We start from the raw sequence: 21,916 nt of genomic DNA, 5'->3' as shown, positions 1-21,916 counted from the left end.
CCCATATTGATAGGATAGCATCTTGCAGTTGATGGAGATTTGTGGGATGCACATCCAGGGCACGAAGCTCCCGTTCCACCACATCCCAAAGATGCTCTATTGGGTTGAGATCTGCTGACTGTGGGGGCTATTTTAGTACAGTGAACTCAATGTCATGTTCAAGAAACCAATTTGAAATGATTCGAGCTTTGTGACATGGTGCATTATCCTGCTGAAAGTAGCCATCAGAGGATGGGTACATGGTGGTCATAAAGGGATGGACATGGTCAGAAACAATACTCAGGTAGGCAGTGGCATTTAAACGATGCCCATTTGGCACTAAGGGGCCTAAAGTGTGCCAAGAAAACATCCCCCACACCATTACACCATTGCATTAATGAGAAATTGAACAGGTGTTCCTAATAATCCTTTAGGTGAGTGTACAGTATATACACATAAAGCTCAGATAATGGTGTCTTTGAGGAATTTCTGTATAGCATTGGTAGAGCATTGCATTAGTTGCGTAAAAGGTCATGGGTTCAATCCCAGGAACTCCCGTATTGATAGAATGTATTGTAATTCGATGTAGACCCAAGCACAAATCTCTGGTGTCTAACAATTGAGTTATTAAAAAGATTTGTGATTTTCCTTTCCTATGGGAATGCCTCTGTTGGTCTGTTGTCATCAGCCAGCTGGTATGGGAACAGCTCTGGAATTAAGATGAGTTCTAAAATCCCATGTTTACAGTGTTTGCAGACCGACGCATGACAGCGCTGGTGGCCATGACAGCATTTGATTGGCCTTTCCTCCTTGCCTTGTGATCACAGGCTTCTTTAATGAGTTACAGGATACACTTTGTTCAAGCCCAGAGCTGCTTCCCTCCCCCCATCCCTGTGGAATATCTGGATAGACCACTTTTCCACAACCTCAGGTTTTCCACATATACTCTTACTGCTCGCTGTTGATCACGATGGACTGCTGGGGTCAAACCATACTCGACCTCTCACTTGTATCTGTTCTCAGATCCAACAGCTATATACTGTGTGCGTATATATAGGAAGTCGAGGTTATGAAGATCATTACAAATGGCCTACATTGCTATTATTTTGCTATTCCTATTACTGTTATAGGCTACTGTATACACTACATTTTAAAACGAGCTTAACTTAAACCAACCTTCATATTTAATGACATCATTTGTTAACAATGTATTTTACTAAATTTATTAAACTGTTAGAAACGTAAAGGCACTGATAAAACTTTTTGTGTAACTTGTCACACAAATCTCTCCAGACGAGCTCGTGATCTTGACACGCCGGAGTGTCTTAAACTTTAATGGAAACGCCACGAGCGTGAAAGTCATCAGGCTGTCACGGATGTGCGCGTGGCCATGAGCGGCATGATAAAGAACCGGGCGCGAGGATACCGCGGCTGATGGACGAAAGATGAGGAGAAAAACAATAGCAAAACGCGTCCTGTATAGTGCACGCGAGGGGTGCGGAGAGCACGCGGAAGACGCGCGTCAAATCTTCTGTGTATGTAACATCAAGCTTTTGTCCCTGTCGTGTCGTTTATTTGATTTAATTATGCGACTGTCTTTCAGCAAGAGACGACGAGGAGGAGAAGATGGAGAGCAGTGAATGCAGAGGAGATCTCAGCTTATGATGCGGCTGACTATGTGAAGTTCAAAACAAGGGTTTGTTTATTGCTTATACTTTAACCAATTTTACTAATAGGATTAATCAGTTTGGGTTTTCAGTTGATACGCATTCCTGAATAGACTAGAATATTACATAAAATGTAATTACATTGCACATTTTGTGTAAATAGGAATGCAAATAAATATTAGTTTGTCTTTACATTCATGCGTTTGACAGACGTTTTTATACAGTGCATTCAAACTATTTCATCAGTATGTTTGTTCCCTGGGATTCAAACCTATGTTTGCTCACACAGGCCAACAATATTTTTCAAACAGAATTATTGCTTTCTTAAAGTGAGCTATAGATATTGTGAAGTAGTTATAGCAGTACAGTGTATTGTTAGAGCAGTAGTATATTCATTTTAAATAGATATGCATTTTATTTACTGTCATGCAGGCTTTTGAAGTTGTCCAGCCCGTGAGTGATGCTCCTAGGGATGCAGAATTTACCATGGAGGTAATATGATACTATACTACAGGGATACTTAAGCTTTTATTAATGCACCGATAAATCTACAGCATGAATCAAGTTAAGGTTCTTGCTTAACATCTACACTGAAACGCCTGTCGAAGGTTTAGAGGGGTTGTGAAACATAAGTCAATTGCAGCTATAGCGTTTTAGTTTTAAACTTGGTGTGCACCTTAAATAATTACAGGTATTTTAGTTAATTAGTGATGTTTATATAAATCCATGTCAGTGCATTATCCTTGCAGGTGATAGGAAGCCTCCGATCACGTTCAAGGGCGGAGCTTATTGCCATGGTGCTGAGTATGCAAAGGGAGATGGATGGCCTCCGAGAGCAAATCAGGAGCCTAACAGGTATAGAGGTGGAGTGTAGTGCACTTCTGGTCGAAATTTAATTAGTTCAATGTAAATTTTGATATTTTAAAGTTAATGGTATGTATAAAGAACAGCATTTGGATAGACATTTGTGTATTGTTTGCTATTTATTTACTCGACTATTTATTTAGCTTATGCAAAAGTTTATATTCCACCTATTCTGAAAGTTAATATTACTGCGGTGCCAGGTTAACACTTGTTTTAAGATAATTCTTCCTTAAATAAAACATCGCTTTAAGGTGGAATTATTCTTTTTGCAGCTTGTGGAAAGTTGGCACAAACGCTTGAAGACTTGATCGAGAGGAGTGATCGATGGCTGAGCGGTACAAGCGAATCCATGACTCCTAGCATCCCGAGAGGGCTTGAGAGAAGCGGCCCACCTGGACAGATTTCAACTCCAACAGTGTTTAGTAGGATTACAAATAAATGTGAAAGTTCAGATCAGCAAGGGTGTGGTCAGTATGAGATCACGCATACAATGCAAAGGAATGGAACGCTTTTCGAACAGAAAGTAAGTTACATTTTGAATTTCTTGTAGTTGTGGTTTTATAGTGTTCTTGTAGCTCAAGTGCTACACACATACTCATAAAATGTATAACTTGCACTGTAAGCCGCTTTGGATAAAAGTGTCTGCTAAATGCATGAATGCAAATGTATAATCTAAATGATTCTGTTTTAAGCTTTTAAGCCCAATTGTCTTTAAGTGGATTTGTACTGTATGAATACTGTTGGGTCACCTCAGCATGATCCGCAGTGCTCGGTTGTGATCTCAAATCTGTGTTTTTTGTTCCAGATTATCACCGCTGATCTTTTGGAGCGCTGCAACACAGGGACCACCGCTCAGAAACTCACCAATGACCTTCTGCGCAGCCTTTATGACAGAGACTGTCTGGCTTCTCACTCCATCTCAGGCATTGTTAACTGCAAGCGAGGGACACCTAAGCCAGCTCTTCCAGCCCATGAGATCCAGGCCATTCTGAGTACGTACTGCATAGATGAGCATCTGAAGTTTGTGCCTTTTGTTTTGTTTAAGACCATTTCACCTTTACAGTAACCCCCCCAAACTCCAATTTGCCCCCCTTGTGTTATACAGGTAAAAAGAAGTTCTGTTGGTTCAAGTTCCCTGGCGGCAGTGCCCAATTTGTTCGTATTAATTGTGATTCATATTAATTAATTTGTACAACCACATTCGTACATTTTTGTATGATTTGCCTTGACTCTTGTGACGCTGGGGTTAGGGGTTTCATTCTTGTTTTTTAACATTTTTTTTATATTTTGATAATTTTTTTTGGATTTTTTTTCAATTTTTTCGACTTGTGGAGTGTGTGCGAGTTCTCTTAAGCTGACTTAGAGTTTTGAGTTGGTTCAACTTAGACAGAAGTGTCCAATCCGACACCTGGAGGGCCGGTGTCTCTGTAAACTTTTGTTCCACCCTAATCAAACACACCTGATCCAGCTAATCAAGGTCTTACCAGGCAGACTAGAAACTTTCAGGCAGGTGTGTTGAGGGAAGTTGCAGCTAAACTCCCTCCAGGACTGAGTTCGGACACCCCTGAACTTAGAGAATATTGGTTGAAGTTAAAGGAAAACACCACCGTTTTTCAATATTTTACTATCTTCTTACCTCAACTTAGACAAATGAATACATGCCTATTTTTTTCAATGTGTCCACTTAATCCTTGTACAGCACGTCGTGAATGTGTTAGCATTTAGCCTAGCCCCATTCATTCCTTAGGATCCAAACAGGGATGAATTTAGAAGCCACCAAACACTTCCATGTTTTCCCTATTTAAAGATTGTTTTATGAGTAGTTACACGAGTAAGTATGGTGGCACAAAATAAAACGTGATGATTTTTTAAGCCAATAAAAACGAGAACTATATTGTATGGTGGAAGAGCACTTAGTTTGCAGCACTTCGACCTTGGGCGCAGTAATATTGATGAAAGTTTGAGCGAGAGGGGGAGGAGTCAGTGATGAGTGATGATGTTACTGCGCGTCCAGGTCATAGTGCTGCAAACTAAGTTTTCCTTTAAGGTTTTGGGTTGAGTTGGACCAAGATTTTAGGACAATCAGATTACTTTTTCCTTTTTTTTACAATATTTTTTTTACAGTGCAGTCATGTTTCCAACTCCACAAGGATGTTTATTAATGTGTTTTCTCTATAGTAAAATTTACACCATAAGACTTTTGAAAAATTAGCAAAATAAATAAAAAAAAGATTATTGTTATTATTTTACGCAATGCTTACCCCAATCCACCATATAAATAACTACTAAACCTCATACCTGATTCTTATTTATAGGTCAGTGGTTCTCAAACTAGGGGGGCGGGCACTGTTTAGGGGCGTGGAAAGGTGCCAGGGGTGCCCCAGTTTTATGACATTTTTTAAAAAACATTTGTGTATCAAAATCTCTGTGTAATAAAAATCTCAAAAAATAAATAAGCTTACAAAACAAACAGCACTACATTGTATCATTTAATATGTTTAGTTTAATTTAGTTTTTATGTCATGAATTTTTTTTGGAGGCACACGAAGGGATGCACTTTTCACAAAGGGTTGCTCAAGCCTAATAGTTTAAGAACCACTGCCATAGGTAATAACTGAGTTCAGACGTGGACTTACATATAATCTTTTTGTTCCAGACCATTAAAATGTTTTATTTTTCCGCCATTATCCCATTTTGGATGATCTTAACTTGTTTTGGTATGTGTGCAAGAGTGGTGACCGCTCTGAAATGGTAACCATAAGGTCGTGGGAAAGATTCAAATTGCATTCCCTTGAATTTAGAATTAAACAGCTCGATGTATAATTTACGGCAAAACCAAAATAAATGGGCCAGCGATTTGGTTCCATTCGTAACAAATACTGCAAAGCGGTTGCCTGATTGTAAGTTTGAAAATATATTCAGTTCTGTTTCATTAACTGTAATCAGGTTTTTAATTAATTGTGGTCAGAAGTTTGGATCTTTGCTCACCGCTCAAACATTCTTCGCAGGGACAGTGCAGCGATTCTTTCCTGGAAAAACCGATTCGGAGATAAAGGGCTACATCCGACAGAAGCTTCAAAACGAGGCCAAAAGACTTCGAAAAAGGCCACACCCAGCTGGAGATCCATTGGTGGTTTCTTTTGAGGAGGTGGGGACAATATTTGAACCTTGAGCGTTGACTGACGCGCTGTTCGACCAGTTCTTACCGTATAGTTTTTGTATCGTTTAAGTATTCAAAACCTATTTAAGACAATTGTAGCATTTTCTCTTTCTGCTGTTGTCAACGCGGTCTTCTGTAGAATCCGTGATAAACTAGCGTATCATTTTGTCATGTTGATTACACAAAACTGTGACTTTGCATTGATTTCACGTCGCCAAACGAACCCTGGAGTTTTATCACAATTTGCAATAGATATAAAGACATGTGGATGAATAAGTAGCATCACTGCCAGACGTTTCCTTCACGATTATATCACACACTGTGCACCAAAACTTCAAATGAAGTACAGACTGATGCTGTGAGCGCAGTGGCAGACTGTTAAGCGTCGCTCTCCTGTAAAATTACATGATTGTCACTTGGTGGGGGGGTACGTGGTGATTGATGTACTTCAGACTTGTGGAATTGTAGTCGATCACATGTTGAAAGTGTGCTCCCTGCGTGTACTGTGAATATATTTTCCGTGTGTAATGTGAATGTGTCTTTAGAAAACACATGTGCCTCTTTTATTGGGATATTCCTTACTGTGGCCTTATCAGTCATGAAACACAGCAGCTCTCATTTCCAAACCACTGTGATTACATCTATTAAAAACAACTTTGTCTGTCTCAAATGTCTGCTTCTTTAATGCGCTTCGGATAAGAATTTTTCGATCGTGTTTTTTACCTTTCCAGACAGAGCGAACCAGGTTGATGCTCTGGAAGGCCATCGGGCTATTTAAGCAAATTAACCCCGCACTCACCAGCTGTAGCAACCCTCCCACCCCTCTCCGGAGAAACATCACGCGACACATGGACGGCGTGGGAACTGCATATGGTACATAATCAATAGGCCTTATCGCACAGGCACAACCTGAACAGCAGACACACAGCATCAGGCAAGACCATTATCAGTGATACATGACCCTAATCCATTTATGTGTCAATGATACAACAGATTGGCGTTCAGAAAAACAGCGGCGTCGCACCGATATCTTCACCGAACCAGCCGTCTTATAGACCTCGCCTTTATTTCCACTCATTCGATATGTTAACAGCAAATCAATGCGCTTTCTTTTGTTTCTGCAGGTTTTCATTGTTCTGTTTGCGTTGCGTGAATCACTTTGAGGACAGGGTCCAATTTCCTTCCGAATGTTGTCTTTTATCTAACGTCGGGATGTTAATGTTGCAAGAAAGGGAATGTTTCAAACGGCGTTACAGCGCGGCCATTTGATCTCTGAAGGCTCAAGTTGATTTACAAATAAGAGAAGTACGTCGGCTTTTTCGATCCAATGTTTTCACTGCACAGCCAAACAAAACTTCAAAGATGAAGGTTGGAGCATTAAGCGGTTCCCGGGGCCCCCATCCTTCTCTGAAGGGGCCAACGCAAACACGCCTCGGCCCTCGGCGGGGCTCTCGCTGAACCTGGGTAAAATCAGCGGGGAGGACGACCGAAATTAAACGTTTACAGAACTCCGCAGAAACGCCTCCTCGTGTAGGCCCATGTGTTTCCTGCAGAGTTGTAATATGTCATCTGGGCAGTCGCTCCAATGGAGGACATATCCCACAATGCCCCGCAAGGCAGGGTGCCACAGTACCCGTTGCGGCTCACTAACACGCCTCCACGTGCCATCTTAACTTTACATTTGTCTTCTCCTACCTGTCAAGCCGAGGAAAAATGTTTGTAGGAAATCATACTCCCCAATGTTATAATGATGTATCAGTTGTAGCCTACTTCTGTGTGGTGTAATGACATTGCAGTTTTATTCAAAGATCGACAGTCGTCTTAACAGTATATGATCAAACAAGACTTGTCGGGTGATCTTTATTTCACTTAGCAGACATTTTTATCAAAAGTGACTTAAAATAGTAAAGGGAGGCAATAATATGAAAACTGCTATATCAACTTTATTCAGTTTAGGAAAAGCAAAATATTATATTTCATAAAGTCTAGAATACCCAAACACACTTATATTTTCTTGTGTGTGCAACAAAAAGCTGTTTAGCTTTGTTTTGTTTTTCGAATATGGACAGCAAACCTCAGTATTGTTTTCATTAGATGTCGTGCTGTCATCTCGGGAATTTTGTTATTCTGTCTGTTATAGCAGCAGTGAGACAGAGAAACGCCCGCTGTCATGTTTCCAACTCCACAAGGATGTTTATTAATGTGTTTTCCCTCTAGTATTAATTTCCACCAGTGAGACTTTGATATCGAATATAAAAAAAACGCAAAATATGCTGAGCACAGCGCATGATTTTTGCAGTTGTACCTCTTTCTGTACGCTCAACAAAATAAAGCATAAGGGCTAACCATCGGTGCAAACCGAACACGCGTACGAGAACTGTGAACGTGAGAGAGTATCAGGATGGTCAGTTGTCAGGGCAACGCGGCCCCTGGAGAGGGACGGGGTGAGCCAAACACCTGCCCCGCTCGGATCTGTGGGGAATTATTCTGACCGAGAGCAGATGAGGACCCTTAAAAACGAGCGAGCGAGGGAGAGCGCGGAGGAAAAGTCGGGTGAAAATGCGAGCATCTGTCCAATGAGAAGAGTGGAATTTATTTATTATCGGGAGGAAGAGGTGGTTCCATGGGGTGGTTTGATTAATGTCCAGCCCTCCATCTTGTCAGTCCGTTTTTGTCTGTTGAAAGGAAAACAAAGCACGGGGGGCTGAGCAAAAGAGAGAGAGAGAGAGAGTGAGCGAGGAAGAGAGGGAGGGGAGAGAAAGGGGTGGTGGGGGGTGTTCGGTTAATGGCTGCCACTGAGGTTTCTTTTCATGTCGCTTGGGCCCGTCAGCTTTGATTGATGGCTCAGACAATGATTGGACAGACCCTTAGCTCCTGCTCACCGACCATGAGCATTATGGGAAAAGAGAGAGAGAGAGAGGGAGAGAGAGAGAGAGCCCGTCCAATCAGAATCCAGAAAAGCACCCTTCTGGCCAATCAGATGGTAGAGAAAATAGAGCAAGGAGCCAAGCTGCTGTGTGTGTGTGTGAGAGAGAGAGGGAGAGAAAGAGAGAGAAAATAAAGACAGACAGAATGAATAAAAGAGGTGGAGATTTAGATGCTGTCTGTCTAATCTCACTCGATTATGTATGTGTATATAACAGTCTGTATGTGTAACCACTCCATCCAAACCTGTTCAATCTTTCTCTCACTATCTTTCATTTGGCATCTCAAACCTCATTTTCTTTCGCTAACAACCTTTTGCCGTTTAGAATCCGTTTGGAATTAAACCAGCGATCAGACTGACGTGTCTAATTCGGGAATATTTGCGTTCGACCTTTTAAAAACGCTTTCATGTGAGGTCATCACATTACGCATGTACCACTCTGTCTTGTTTCATCCAAGCACAAAAATCAAATCAATTTTAAAACCTGAAAATCCCAGTTTGCTTCTGCTGTAGGCACAATAAGGCATTGCTTAAAGTGACGTTTTGAGGCACACTGAAACAGACAGAAACAGGAGGCAGCTATTCTTTCGGGAAAAGCGTGAATTCAAGAGCTGTCTGTCATAATTTCCCGACTCTGAAAGAACTACCCAAGCATGATTATGACAGCAAATATTACATTTGAAAGCTTCGAGCAAAACAAGAGTTGTACAAAATGATTCCTGTATCGTTTTGAGGACAGTTTTAGTCATATACTTTAGCTCAATATGATTTTAGACTGTTTATAATTTTTAACTACATAAAATTAAACACTTCCGTATGCCTTCAAACTGGCCCAGTTGGTGGTTTTTCTGATATGTTCAATAGGTGAGAGCATTATTATGCAGTATCCAATATGTTTACAGTGCATAGTATGCATTTTTTTTCTGAAAGCATGTCTACTCTGATAACCTTGTTTATTTGTTAAAAAATAATATTAAAAAATAGTGTTCTATTCTGAACATTTTAGTATGTTAATCTTCTGTATGCTTGGCTACTCTTTGTATACTTTTAAATAAATAGTATTAGAGTAGTAGATGTTATTCAGTGCATACTACACAGTATGTAGTGTACACTTCTCTAGTATTCTGCTCCAAACAAAGCCAATGAATGCAAACAAAGCAAACATACAATGTATAAGGGACATTTTCTATATGCAGGCACTACCTAGATGACCTTGTATGCTCTTAAACAAATAGTATTAAGCAGTAGGTGTTGTTCAGTGTATACTGCATACATATGCAGTATGCACTAATCTATTATGAACACAGACAATGAATGCAAACAAAACAAACAAAATAAGTATTAGGGAAATTTTCTATATGCATGGACTACCTAGATGACATTGTATACTCTTAAATAAGTAGTATAAGAGTAGTAGGTGTTATTTAGTGTTCACTGCACAGTAGGTAGTATGTACTAATCTAGTATTGTATTCTAAACACAGCCAATGAAGGCAAACAAAACAAACATAATAAGTATTAGGGAAATTTTCTATATGCATGGACTACCTAGATGACATTGTATACTCTTAAATAAGTAGTATTAGAGTAGTAGATGTCATTCACTGCATACTGCACAGTATAGAGTGTGCACTAATCCGGTATTCTATTCTGACTATTTTAGTATGTTAATTTTCTGTATGCATGGTTACCCAGATTACCTTGTATATTGTTAAAAAAAGTATTACAAAGTAGGCATTAGTTGGTGTATGCTACACAGTATGGAGTATGTGCTATGTAGTAATCTAGTATTCTATTCTGAACATTTTCGTAATGCTAATTTTCTATATGCATGGGCTACCTAGATGTCCTTGTATACTCTTAAATAAATAGTATTAGAGTAGTAGGTGTTATTTCATGTATACTGCACAGTATGAAGTATGTACTTATCTAGTATTCTATTCTTAACACAGCCAGTGAAGGCAAACATACAATTTACTAGGGAAATTTTCTATATGCATGGACTACCTAGATGACTTTGTATACTCTTAAATAAATGGTATTAGAGTAGTAGATGTAATTCATGGCATATTGCACAGTATGTAGTGTGCACTTCTCTTGTATTCTATTTCAAAACAAACTAATGAATGCAAACAAAGCAAACATACAATGTATTAGGGACATTTTCTATATGCATGGACTACCTAGATGACATTGTATTATCTTAAATAAGTAGTATAAGAGTAGTAGGTGTTATTTAGTGTACACTGCACAGGATGCATTATGCTCTTATCTAGTATTCTATTCTGAACACAGCCAATGAATGCAAACATACAATGTATTAGGAAAATGTTTTTTATGCATGGACTACCTATATGACCTTAAATAAGTAGTATAAGAGTAGTAGATGTCATTCACTGCATACTGCACAGTGTGCACTAATCTAGTATTCTATTCTGACTATTTTAGTATGTTAATTTTCTGTATGCATGGTTGTGCAGATTACCTTGTATATTGTTAAAAAATAGTATTAAAAAGTAGGCATTAGTTGGTGTATGCTACACAGTATGGAGTAAGTGCTATGTAGTAATATAGTATTCTATTCTGAAAATTTTAGTATGCTATTTTTTTGTTTGCATGACCACCCAGATGACCTTGTATACTGTTAAAAATAGTATTAAAACTAGGTATTATTTGTTGTATAATTCACAGTATGCAGTAATCTAGTATTCTATTCTGAACTTTTTAGTATGCTTATTTTCTATATGCTTGGACTACCTAGATGACCTTGTATACTCTTAAATAAATAGTATTAGAGTACTAAGTGTTATTTCATGCATACTGCACAGTATGTAGTATGCACTTATCTAGTATTCTATTCTTAACATAGCCAATGAAGGCATACAAACAGTGTAGTAGGGAAATGTTCTATATGCATGAACTACCTAGATGACTTTGTATACTCTTAAATAAATGGTTTTAGAGTAGTAGATGTTATTCAGTGCCTACTGCACAGTATGTAGGGTGAACTTCTCTTGTATTCTGTTCCGAACATAGCCAATGAATGCAAATAAAGCAAGCATACAATGTATTAGAGAAATTTTCTGTATGCATGGACTACCTAGATGACGTTGTATACACTTAAATAAATAGTATTAGAGTAGTAGACGTTATTCAGTGCATACTGCACAGTATGTAGTGTGCACTTCTCTTGTATTCTATTCTGAACACAGCCAATAAATGGATACAAAGAAAACATACGATGTATTAGGGAAATTTTCTATATGCATGGACTACCTAGATGACCTTGTATACTCTTAAATAAATGGTATTAGAGTAGGTAGATTTTATTTAGTGGACACTGCACAGTATGTAGTGTGCACTTATCTAGTATTCTATTCTGAACATTGTAGTATGTTACTTTTCTGTATGCATGGCTATCCAGATGACCTTATATACTGTTAAAAATAGTATTAAAACTATGTATTATTTGTTGTATAAATCATAGTATGCAGTAATCTAGTATTCTATTCGGAACATTTTTGTATGCAAATAGTCTGTATGCATGGACTACCCAGATGAGGTTGCTTATACCGTAAGAAAACAGTATAGTCTTAAATAAGTATTAGAGTAGTAGATGTTATTCAGTATATACTGCACAGTATGTAGTGTGCACTTATATAGTCTTCTATTTTGAACACAGCCAATGAACGCAAATATACAATGTATTAGCAAAATTTTCTATATGCATGGACTATGACCTTGTATACTCTTAAATAAATAGTATAAGAGTAGCAGGTATTATTTAGTGTATACTGCACAGTACAGTATGCAGTATGCACTTATCTAGTATTCTATTCTGAACACAGCCAATGAATGCAAACAAAGCAAGCAAGCATACAATGTATTAGGGAGATTTTCTAGACGCATTGACTACCTAGATGACTCTGTATACTCTTAAATAAATAGTATTGGAGTAGTAGGTGTTATTCAGCGTATACTGCACCGTATGTAGTGTGCACGTATCTAGTATTCTGTTCTGAACACAGCCAATGAATGCAAACAAAGCAAGCAAGCATACAATGTATTAGGGAAATTTTCTATATGCATGGACTACCTAGATGACCTTGTATGCTCTTAAACAAATAGTATAAGAGCAGTAGGTGTTATTTAGTGTATACTGCACAGTACAGTATGCAGTATGCACTAATCTATTCTGAACACAGCCAATGATTGCAAACAAACGATGTATTAGGGAAATTTTCTATATGCATGGACTACCTAGATGACCTTGTATACTCTTAAACAAATAGTATAAGAGCAGTAGGTGTTATTTAGTGTATACTGCACAGTACAGTATGCAGTATGCACTAATCTATTCTGAACACAGCCAATGATTGCAAACAAACGATGTATTAGGGAAATTTTCTATATGCATGGACTACCTAGATGACCTTGTATACTCTTAAACAAATAGTATAAGAGCAGTAGGTGTTATTTAGTGTATACTGCACAGTACAGTATGCAGTATGCACTAATCTATTCTGAACACAGCCAATGATTGCAAACAAACGATGTATTAGGGAAATGTTCTATATGAATGTACTACCTAGATGACTTTGTATACTCTTAAATAAATAGTAGTAGGTGTTATTCAGTGTATACTTCACAGTATGCAGTATGCACTTATCTAGTATTCTATTCTGAACACAGCCAATGAATGCAAACAAAGCAAACATATGATGCATTTGAATAAAGGTGCATTTGAATAAAACTGGTTGGAAACATGTTTGTGTGTTTCTGTGTGTGTACAACAGAAGGTGAGGTACCTTGCACTGGCTGGATTGAGTATTATTAGGTTTGGGAAGAGGAACATATGTAGAGGAGCTGCAGGAGCCTGGGGGGACGCTTGATCCCGTGGCGCCACTCCTCTCTTCTGCCCCCAAATGGAAGCACAAATTGAGTTGGTGGAGCTGCGTAAATTGAATTTACCGTGGGTAGCCCCCCCCTCACCATTACCAGGCACACACTGAGTTTAGGGTCATCTGTTTCAGTTGGCAAATTGATTTTTACATTTCGGCCCTTGTCCTCTGCCATCCTTCCATGATCTCCTTGGCTTTCTGTGTCCTGCTCGTTGTTTCTTTTTCTATCTGATGATTATAGTCATGATCAGCTGTGGTATGTTTAATATTGAGATAATGGTTTGTATGACCATGGTGGTTTACATCTATGGCGTATTGCGTGTTTCATCAGCGCATGTGATTATCTCCTTGTGTGGCGTTCTGGATCTTGTGAGATACACGAGAACATGTTGGGGGGATTTAGTTTATTTAACCTGGAAACATCATTTGTTGTACATAAATTTGTCTGCAAATTGTTCGCAGATGTAGTGATCTGTGTTTATAAGACTTGTCTTCTCATCTGTATAGTGAGTGAATGTGTCCTTAACCTTTATGAAGGCGCCGTGTATGTGTGTGTGTGCCTTGCCACTTCAGAACAGTAGAAGTTTTGCTCCTCACTCGCTGTGATGATAGCAGCATTGTAGCAATTAATTAAAGAAAATTAATTACCCTCCTTATCATCCCAGCACACATTCATGCAACGCACTCTCTTCATCTTTCTCTAATACACGCACACACACAGATGAATTTAACCTCAGTTTTAAATGCGCTTCAAGTTTGCGTCTCTTTCATTTTGGTTGCAAGTATGAACTTCATCCAAGATGTTTATTTTTAAAAATAAACACAAATCAAATAAGTGCATACTGTAGTAAGCGATCCATTCTCATAAAATGCGTATAAATAGCATGCAGTGTGAAATCACATGTTTGCATATACACCAGTCCTTCACGTTCACTTAAAACGGTGCATCTTTTCGTGTCGTTTTATGTATTGGTTTGTATCCGTTTTTAAATCATTGTCGCTTGGGTTTGGGGTTAGATTTGGGCTTTGCTTTAGTGTATCATATATTCTCCATGTTTTTGTCTATTTTTAAACCATGGTCGCTTGAAGATGGGGTTAGAATTGGGGTTTGGGTCACTTTATGTAACAAAATGTTGTTCTAACTCCAAACCCAAGTGACAATGGTAAATAAAACAGAAAAAATGAGAAACCAATACATTAAACCACACGAAAAAATGCGCTGTATTAAGTGAACACCCTCTTCTATACACTACATTATTACTACGCTCGCTACTAGTGCGGTTTAATCTTGGCCGCTGTATGCTTATGCTTGGTATGCATGGCTGCTTATGTTGTCTATCGATTTTTCAGTGTTTTCTCCTGCATTTACTAATGTAAAGCTGCTTTGAAACAATTAAACAATTGTGAAAAGCACTATATAGATCAAATCAAATTGAAACAGGACTGGCGTATAATATACACGCAAAATTGGAATTTGCCTTTCAAACTTTTATGCATTTCATGAGTGTATAAATATATGAGGGGAAAAAGACACATTTTAGTTATTTCTCTTAGACATCATTAAGATTAAATGGAGAGCAAATTAAAACGTCCCCTGCATATAAGATATTTCTCCTGAAAAAGCACACCCAGAAATCCCTCAAATGTCTCCATTAGAGTTTTAAAAGCCATCTTGATCATGTCACAAACTGAGCTCAAATTTGCCAAGTTTGGGACCTGTAGTCAATATTATTGAAGACTTACATATCAACTCAAACATTTCTCATTAAATTTACCCAAATCCAGATTGTTTAATTTATACAATCTATATATTAATTTCACAGGTCCATACTTAATGTGTTTTAACAATTTTAGAAGAAACATCTGTGGCCGGTTGATTAAACATAGCCGCCAAGTTAAGACCAACTAGCACTTAGTAAGGGCTAATCATTCTTACTTTTTATTTTAAATTAGGCCAATTTTAATGAACAGTAACTGATTAAAAGTTATGACCACTCCTGAAGAAATTAGATGACTAAGTTGTAAGACTAGTGTAAGCAGTCCTACACTAAAGACTAAACTGAGAACTCCATCAAAACTTGTAATAATATTTTTGAAGTTATAGATAGTTATATAGAAATGTTTGAGATCTTTTGGAACGTTGACTGTTAAACTTTAGTACTTTGGCAAATTTGAGTGCAGTTTAAAACTTTATCGAGATCTTATGTCAAGAACTCATGCCATGGTCTTTTTCTCAGAAGTAGGAGTTTTAAATAATTCTGATTTTCATTTAATATCATCGTTGTTTACTAATCAATTAGACGATCTCTCTTTTGTGATTCTAGAGCTTTACCTTTTCGATTATCCATCATTATGATGTTTAAATCGTCGTGTTTGAATGTAGTAAACGGTTTTGGCGCGTGTCGTGTCACACAGAAGATAGATTGTGGGAGTTTGGCGAGTTTCATTTTTTCAAGTGCACGAGCAGGACATGACATCACGACATCATTAAATGATCTTGTTTTGACAGCTTCTTTTTCATACCTGTCCGTGACCATTTCTCACTCTCATATATACGCACACTTAGATGAAATCTTATAAGAGAACTTGCAGTTGGAGTCTTTTCAGTGTGTGTGTACCATTCTCCCGCTGCGTACAATAGCGGGGTCTTTTCCTCGCCCATGTGCGTATGGTGAACAGGATGGGGGTTTCTGGCCTGCGGGGTTGGGCCCCTCTGGTGTCTTGAAGCAGCTTCTGAGTGAGATTGATGAGGGTCGAGACCCCCACCTCCCCCCTCCTGCCCCACCATGTCCCCCCCGAGGGCAGATACCGCTTGTACACCCCCGAACACTCTCGCTTGCCAGAACTCTCCATGTGTACGGGCGACCCAGCTGTGCCCCTCCATTCCTCCTGTCTCTCCCTTTCATATTCTCCCTCTCTGTCTTTATCTCCCATTTTTGTCCTTTTAATTTTTGTTTTGCTTTTGGTGCTGTGCTTTCAATGGTTGGGTTCATTCTTTTACGCTTTCTCTTTTTGTTTCCTAACTAAGAAACACTGACACTCTGAGTCTCGCATACAAAGCTAACACAGGGTTGCATCAGTGACAAAAGTTCATTTTGAGAATTCTGATGCAACTTACCGGATGAAAGATGCAATGAAATTTGTCCCTGTATTTTGCAGGTACCCCAATGCTGAATCATTCGCTCTATATCAAATGTACACACAAACGTTCCCATCAGGAACAGAATGGAAAATGTTGGAAAAGCACCCACTATTTTCAGAAATCCTTTGCCTATTCATAAATCTCACGTTCTGGTTATTTTAACATTCCACAGTACACCATTCACTCCAAATGGTGTGAGTAACGAGTGCTGTAATATTTCTGTACTGCAAAAAAAGAAAACCCCACAAGGCTTCTCCCATTACTTCTCATTAACTGCGGCCCCCGTGGCTGTTGATGTTATATTTTGGTTGATTAAACGTTTGTCATTAACACTTTCATCAACAATCTCTGTCGTCCTGTGATTTTGTTACAGTGAGAACCTGTCAGTTGTCGCAAGCTCGGCCGTCGGTTTACGTCCGATCGTGATGAATGACTTTTATCAAATGGCCAATCAAAAATCTTAGCGCTTGTTTGAGGGCAGGCTGAAGTCAGCCGTGACGATCTCCGTAAAATGTTATGAGTTGTTGTGACAGTTATCGTGTCGTGTTTGTGATTTTATTACACGGAGGTAATAAAAGTCTGTGTTTTAAAATCAGACTGACAAACTGAACAGATAAAGTTTGGGTGTTGAGATAAAATGTCAGTTAAAGGCCTCCGATTGTCAGAATTACTTACTGCTAACGTCTAACGGATTCACTTACTCATTTGCTCCGTACAGAACTTGATACGTCTTGGAGGTATTGGGGCGAATAATTCGTTTTCATTTTTAAACATGGTAATTTTCTGCATCGTTGTTGTGTTTAAATAGTGTTTAACAGATGTTAGCTATAATCTGTGTGAAATAACAAATTGTCAGCCTGACATCTTATTTTATTTTAACCTTAAGACTGTTTACACAGGGAAAGAGAGAATCTGTGAAAGTTTCGGGGCTGTTTGACCCCGTGACGCTAGTGTGAGGAACCACACGACGTCTTTCTCTCCATCGCTTCGTTTTGCGATTCCAAACAAACCCTGATTAGCCAATCAGAGACAGTTAATTGCCGTTGAATTAATGTTGTGTCTTCCTGCGGACACTTTCAAGGTTTTCCTGGTGATTCCACACTGCTGGAGACGAGGCTGGAAAGCTTCGGCCTAATTTTTCATCGTGTGTCATCGAGGGCTTGAAAGATGTGCTTGTAATAACGCACAAAGAGGCTTTTCATCTGTCCACTGCTCCCATTTGTTTTGTGTCTCGCTTACGTTTCGTCTTTCTGTCTTTTTCTATTTCCGACAGTTTTACACAGGTTGTTTTTAGATTATGGGGATGCCATCAGGCTCGCAGGAACATCTGTCCACCCTGGTGCTCCTGTTTCCTGACCCTTGTCCATTTCCACTGTTGACACACACAGTAACAGACACATACTTCCAAAAAGTTAACATAAACACTAACTGACTTGGTAGCAATTTGTGTCAAAGTGAGAACCCAAACACCATCTTTTATTTTTAAACTGTATTTTCTGGAAAATATTTGTTTTTTCATTTTTGTCTAGATCAGTTATATAGTTTGGTATAATTCATTCCAACCATTTTCTTTACGATTGTCTGCCTACAATAATAATACTGTAAATAATATAATAAATATGTAGAATAGAATATGTAGCTTGTAAAGTAGTGCTGCCTCATGATTAGTTGCAACTAATTGTTTGCAGAATAAAAGTTTTTGTTTACATAATATATGTGGGTGTACTGTGAATAATAAATACGGTACCGGTATGTATAAATACACACACACATGTATATAATTAAGAAACATTTGCATGTGTATATACATGTTTTTATTTATATATAATTTAAATATAAATATTTATTATATAAATGTATTTTTTTCTTAAAACTATACATGTATGTGTGTGTATTTATATATACATAATTACTATACACAATACACCCACATATATGATGTAAACAAAAACTTTTATTCTACAAACAATTAGTCGCGACTAATCGTGAGGCAGCACTACTTTACAAGCTACGTATTCTATTTATTATATTATTTACAGTATTATTATTGTGTGTTATTTAAATACATTAGCATAAAATTACTATACATACAGCTATATATCGTCACCTGTTTTTATTAAAGCTTGTATGTCTCTTTTTCAAGACACAGAAAAAAGACACAGTATTTTTAAATGATTACAAACTGTGATGTCTAAGTTGACAAGCACTATTTAATACTTTTTATTGGTTAAAATTTGCAAAACACTCTGACAAACACAAAGGGGGAGCAATAGTAATGATTTATGAAAAACAAATGATATGGAGATACGAGATTTCAAAAAGAAAATCGATGAAATACTTAAATATGACAAATGTAAATATTTTTTATATTTAATATGATATATTAATAAATCATCAGCAAAGAATTTGTGCCTAAAACATTGACTGAAACTGAACGTCAATAACTTTTTAAATATTTATCTGATTTAACCACATGCAAAATTACAAACTCTGGTGAGATTGAAAAGCGTCAATGAACCATCACTAAAACATCAATGGTGGAAATCTTAATGTGATTTAAAAAACATTATCATGACAAAAATATTGATAAGGGCATCAATATCTTTGGCAAAATATCAATGTTGTAAGAAAAGAGACTGATTACAGGTCACCAATCTTGCCATTGTTTCCAGACATTTAAAGCATCGATTGGCTAATATTATAATGTTGCATGTAGCAAACGTCACTTTTTAAATTAAGGGGATATTGCAGATTCGAAACGCAATGAGTGGGACCTTACAAAATTCTTGTCTGTTCTTTAGTGAGAATTGCTAAATCACCTATACCACAACTTGATATGGAACATGCAGTTTTCAATATAAAACAGTGCTTTCATTTCAACATGTGTTTGCTGAAGTCACATTAATATATCAGTTGGATAAACTTGTATCTATCTCATGTCTCTCTCTCTCTCTCTCTCTCTCTCTCTCTCTCTCTCTGCAGGAGTGTGCAGTTTTGTGTTCTGTAGACGGGAGATAATAGCCTCTGGCTCTTCAATCTCTCGACTGTAATGTGTTTCTGACGCCAGCTAGTGCCTGCAGCCCCCTGGGAGGTACAGGGACGACATCATGATGGAGTGTCAGGTGCTTCAGTGTGTGTGTGAGAGAGCATGTCAGTATGCATATCAAACAGTTCCATAATGATATCTGTTTTCCTGCCAGCCGCTTTGGACTAAAGGGACCACCTTTGCTTTCAGAATTCAAATCATGCCAAAAAGTATAGGCGCCACACCCATATGTGCGGGCACACCTATAGGATCCACACAAGCATACGTTCATGCAGGCCATGTTGTCATCGATTTAAATCTCTCATCGGTTCGATCTTATTTGTTATTTCATTGGTTGTTTCCTCTTCCTCTTTTGAGGTTCCTGCAGACTGGGCAGCAATTAAGATGGCATGGTAATGGTAACCATGGTAACCGGCTCACGTTGGGTATGATGTAACCGACCACCACCAGCGTGAAATTAAAAATCACAACAACACATTTTGACATGATCTGCATGATAGGGGTTCCCAAATGTTTTAATTCAGGACACCTATAGGAATAATACATAGATTATTCATTACTAATATGAATAATACCTACATTTAATTACAGTAGTAATAACACATGTAAGGTAAAATAGCAAAACCTCTCTTCCCATTGCCAATTTGGCTTTGCATGATCAACTTAATGTGACCCACCATTTGGTCCTGATCCACAGTTGAAAAACCCCTGGGTTAGGAGATCGGTTGCCGGTTGCATAAACATAGCCGTCTGACTAACTAGCAATTAGTAAGTGCTTAATTTAAATTAAACCAATCTACCTTTCTATCTAACATACTTAAAACAGTTATGATCAGTCTTGAAGAAATAAATTAATGACTAACTTTTATGACCAGTCTTAAAGGTTTATGCAACCGGCCACTAAATCATAGGTCAGATGATCACATTAAATACAGTATGGGGTGGTTTCTCGGACAGAGATTAGTTAAAGTCAGTACTAGGCCTTAGTTTAATTAGGAAATATAACTATGTTTTAACAAACATGTCTTACTAAAAACATTACTTGTGTGCATTTTGAGGCAAAACAAAGGGCACTAATGTATTTTTAGATGTGTCAGTGCAAGTTGTTTTCAGTTTGGACAGCTCTTACATTTATTTTAGTCTAATCCCTGTCCAGGAAACTACCCCATGTGTATTAAATGTGTAATTGTGTTGATCAGTTACATAATATTGTCTAATTCTGTTTTATAATGTAACATTTAGTAAACTTATTTTTGTGAAATATTTTGCTTAAAGTATCTTTAAAGCTGCAATTAATAGCTTTTGCGTCTCATTCGCCATCTCAGTTTGAAGCATAAGGCCAGTGACACACTGGATGCGTGGCGTATCTGTTGCGTGTCAGTTGCGTGGCGGCTGCGTCGCGTTTTCTGTGTCTGTACATACCAGAAGCATGCCTGACTCGGCGCTGACGCGCTGCTGTTGCTATAGGTGACATATATTTTGGCTGGAAACACTTCCAAGACGCTTGCGTGTGGCGTGAAAAATAGGCGTCGGTTCTATTTCTAGCAAGCATGCGTTTTCCGCGCGGCTCGAGCCGCACCTGAGACGCGCGTCTCATGCAGGCAGTCTGCAAGCTCTAACCTGTTAACATGGAAGCCGAATTAAAAACGGACACGCCACGCAGCTGAGACGCTTACGCCACGCATCCAGTGTGTCACCGGCCTAAAGTTTCTTTGCGACTTACATTTACATATAGTTAAACAATATTTCCCGCTAAAATATTGACAAAAAAATATTTATCGATATTTTTGTAATTCAAAATTTGAACCAACAATTAGACACTTTTGTATACGTTTATAATTGTGAATCATGGGAAGGTGACGTACATTTTTTTTCTCTTTTTTTGTGATAATGTCACGAATTTCCGTGTTTTTTGTGTGTGACTGTAACACACATTTCTGTTTATGTGTCATTTTCATGTATTGGTTACTCAACTGCTTTTTCCTATTTTCAATCCATTGTCGCTTCAGTAGGGTTAGATTTGTTGTTTGCGTAGGATGTCACTTTATGTATTGGTTTATACTTTTGTCGAATTTATTTTTTATATTTTCTGATTTTTTTAAACCATTGTCGCCTTGTGTTAGGGTTAGAGTTGGGTTTGGGTAAGGATGTCATTTAATGTAAATCCAACCCTATACCAAAGCGACAATTGTAAGAAAATAGGACAAAACAGTTGAGTAACCAAAACGTGAC

General features: G+C 38.1%; 1 protein-coding gene across 3 annotated transcripts; it reads left to right on the top strand.

Moving 5' to 3' along the window:
* Positions 1 to 1,263: 1,263 nt before the first annotated feature.
* LOC135768570 (BEN domain-containing protein 6) lies at positions 1,264 to 21,889 on the top strand. Of its 3 annotated transcripts, XM_065277836.2 has the most exons (9): positions 1,264 to 1,514; positions 1,583 to 1,675; positions 2,079 to 2,138; positions 2,396 to 2,501; positions 2,783 to 3,033; positions 3,316 to 3,502; positions 5,519 to 5,658; positions 6,402 to 6,543; positions 19,621 to 21,889. In XM_065277836.2, the coding sequence occupies exons 1-9, from the start codon at positions 1,425 to 1,427 to the stop codon at positions 19,686 to 19,688; spliced, it is 1,137 nt and encodes a 378-aa protein (XP_065133908.2). In that variant the 5' UTR covers positions 1,264 to 1,424; the 3' UTR covers positions 19,689 to 21,889. The 3 variants fall into 3 exon arrangements, with proteins under 3 accessions (XP_065133908.2, XP_065133909.2, XP_065133910.2); XM_065277837.2 differs by lacking the exon at positions 6,402 to 6,543; XM_065277838.2 differs by lacking the exon at positions 1,264 to 1,514 and having other exon boundaries at positions 1,596 to 1,675; positions 2,380 to 2,501.
* The last annotated feature ends 27 nt before the right edge of the window (positions 21,890 to 21,916 follow it).

Source organism: Paramisgurnus dabryanus, chromosome 3 (genome assembly GCF_030506205.2).
Source record: "Paramisgurnus dabryanus chromosome 3, PD_genome_1.1, whole genome shotgun sequence".
NCBI lineage: Eukaryota > Metazoa > Chordata > Actinopteri > Cypriniformes > Cobitidae > Paramisgurnus > Paramisgurnus dabryanus.
This window is presented reverse-complemented; position numbering and strand designations above follow the sequence as displayed.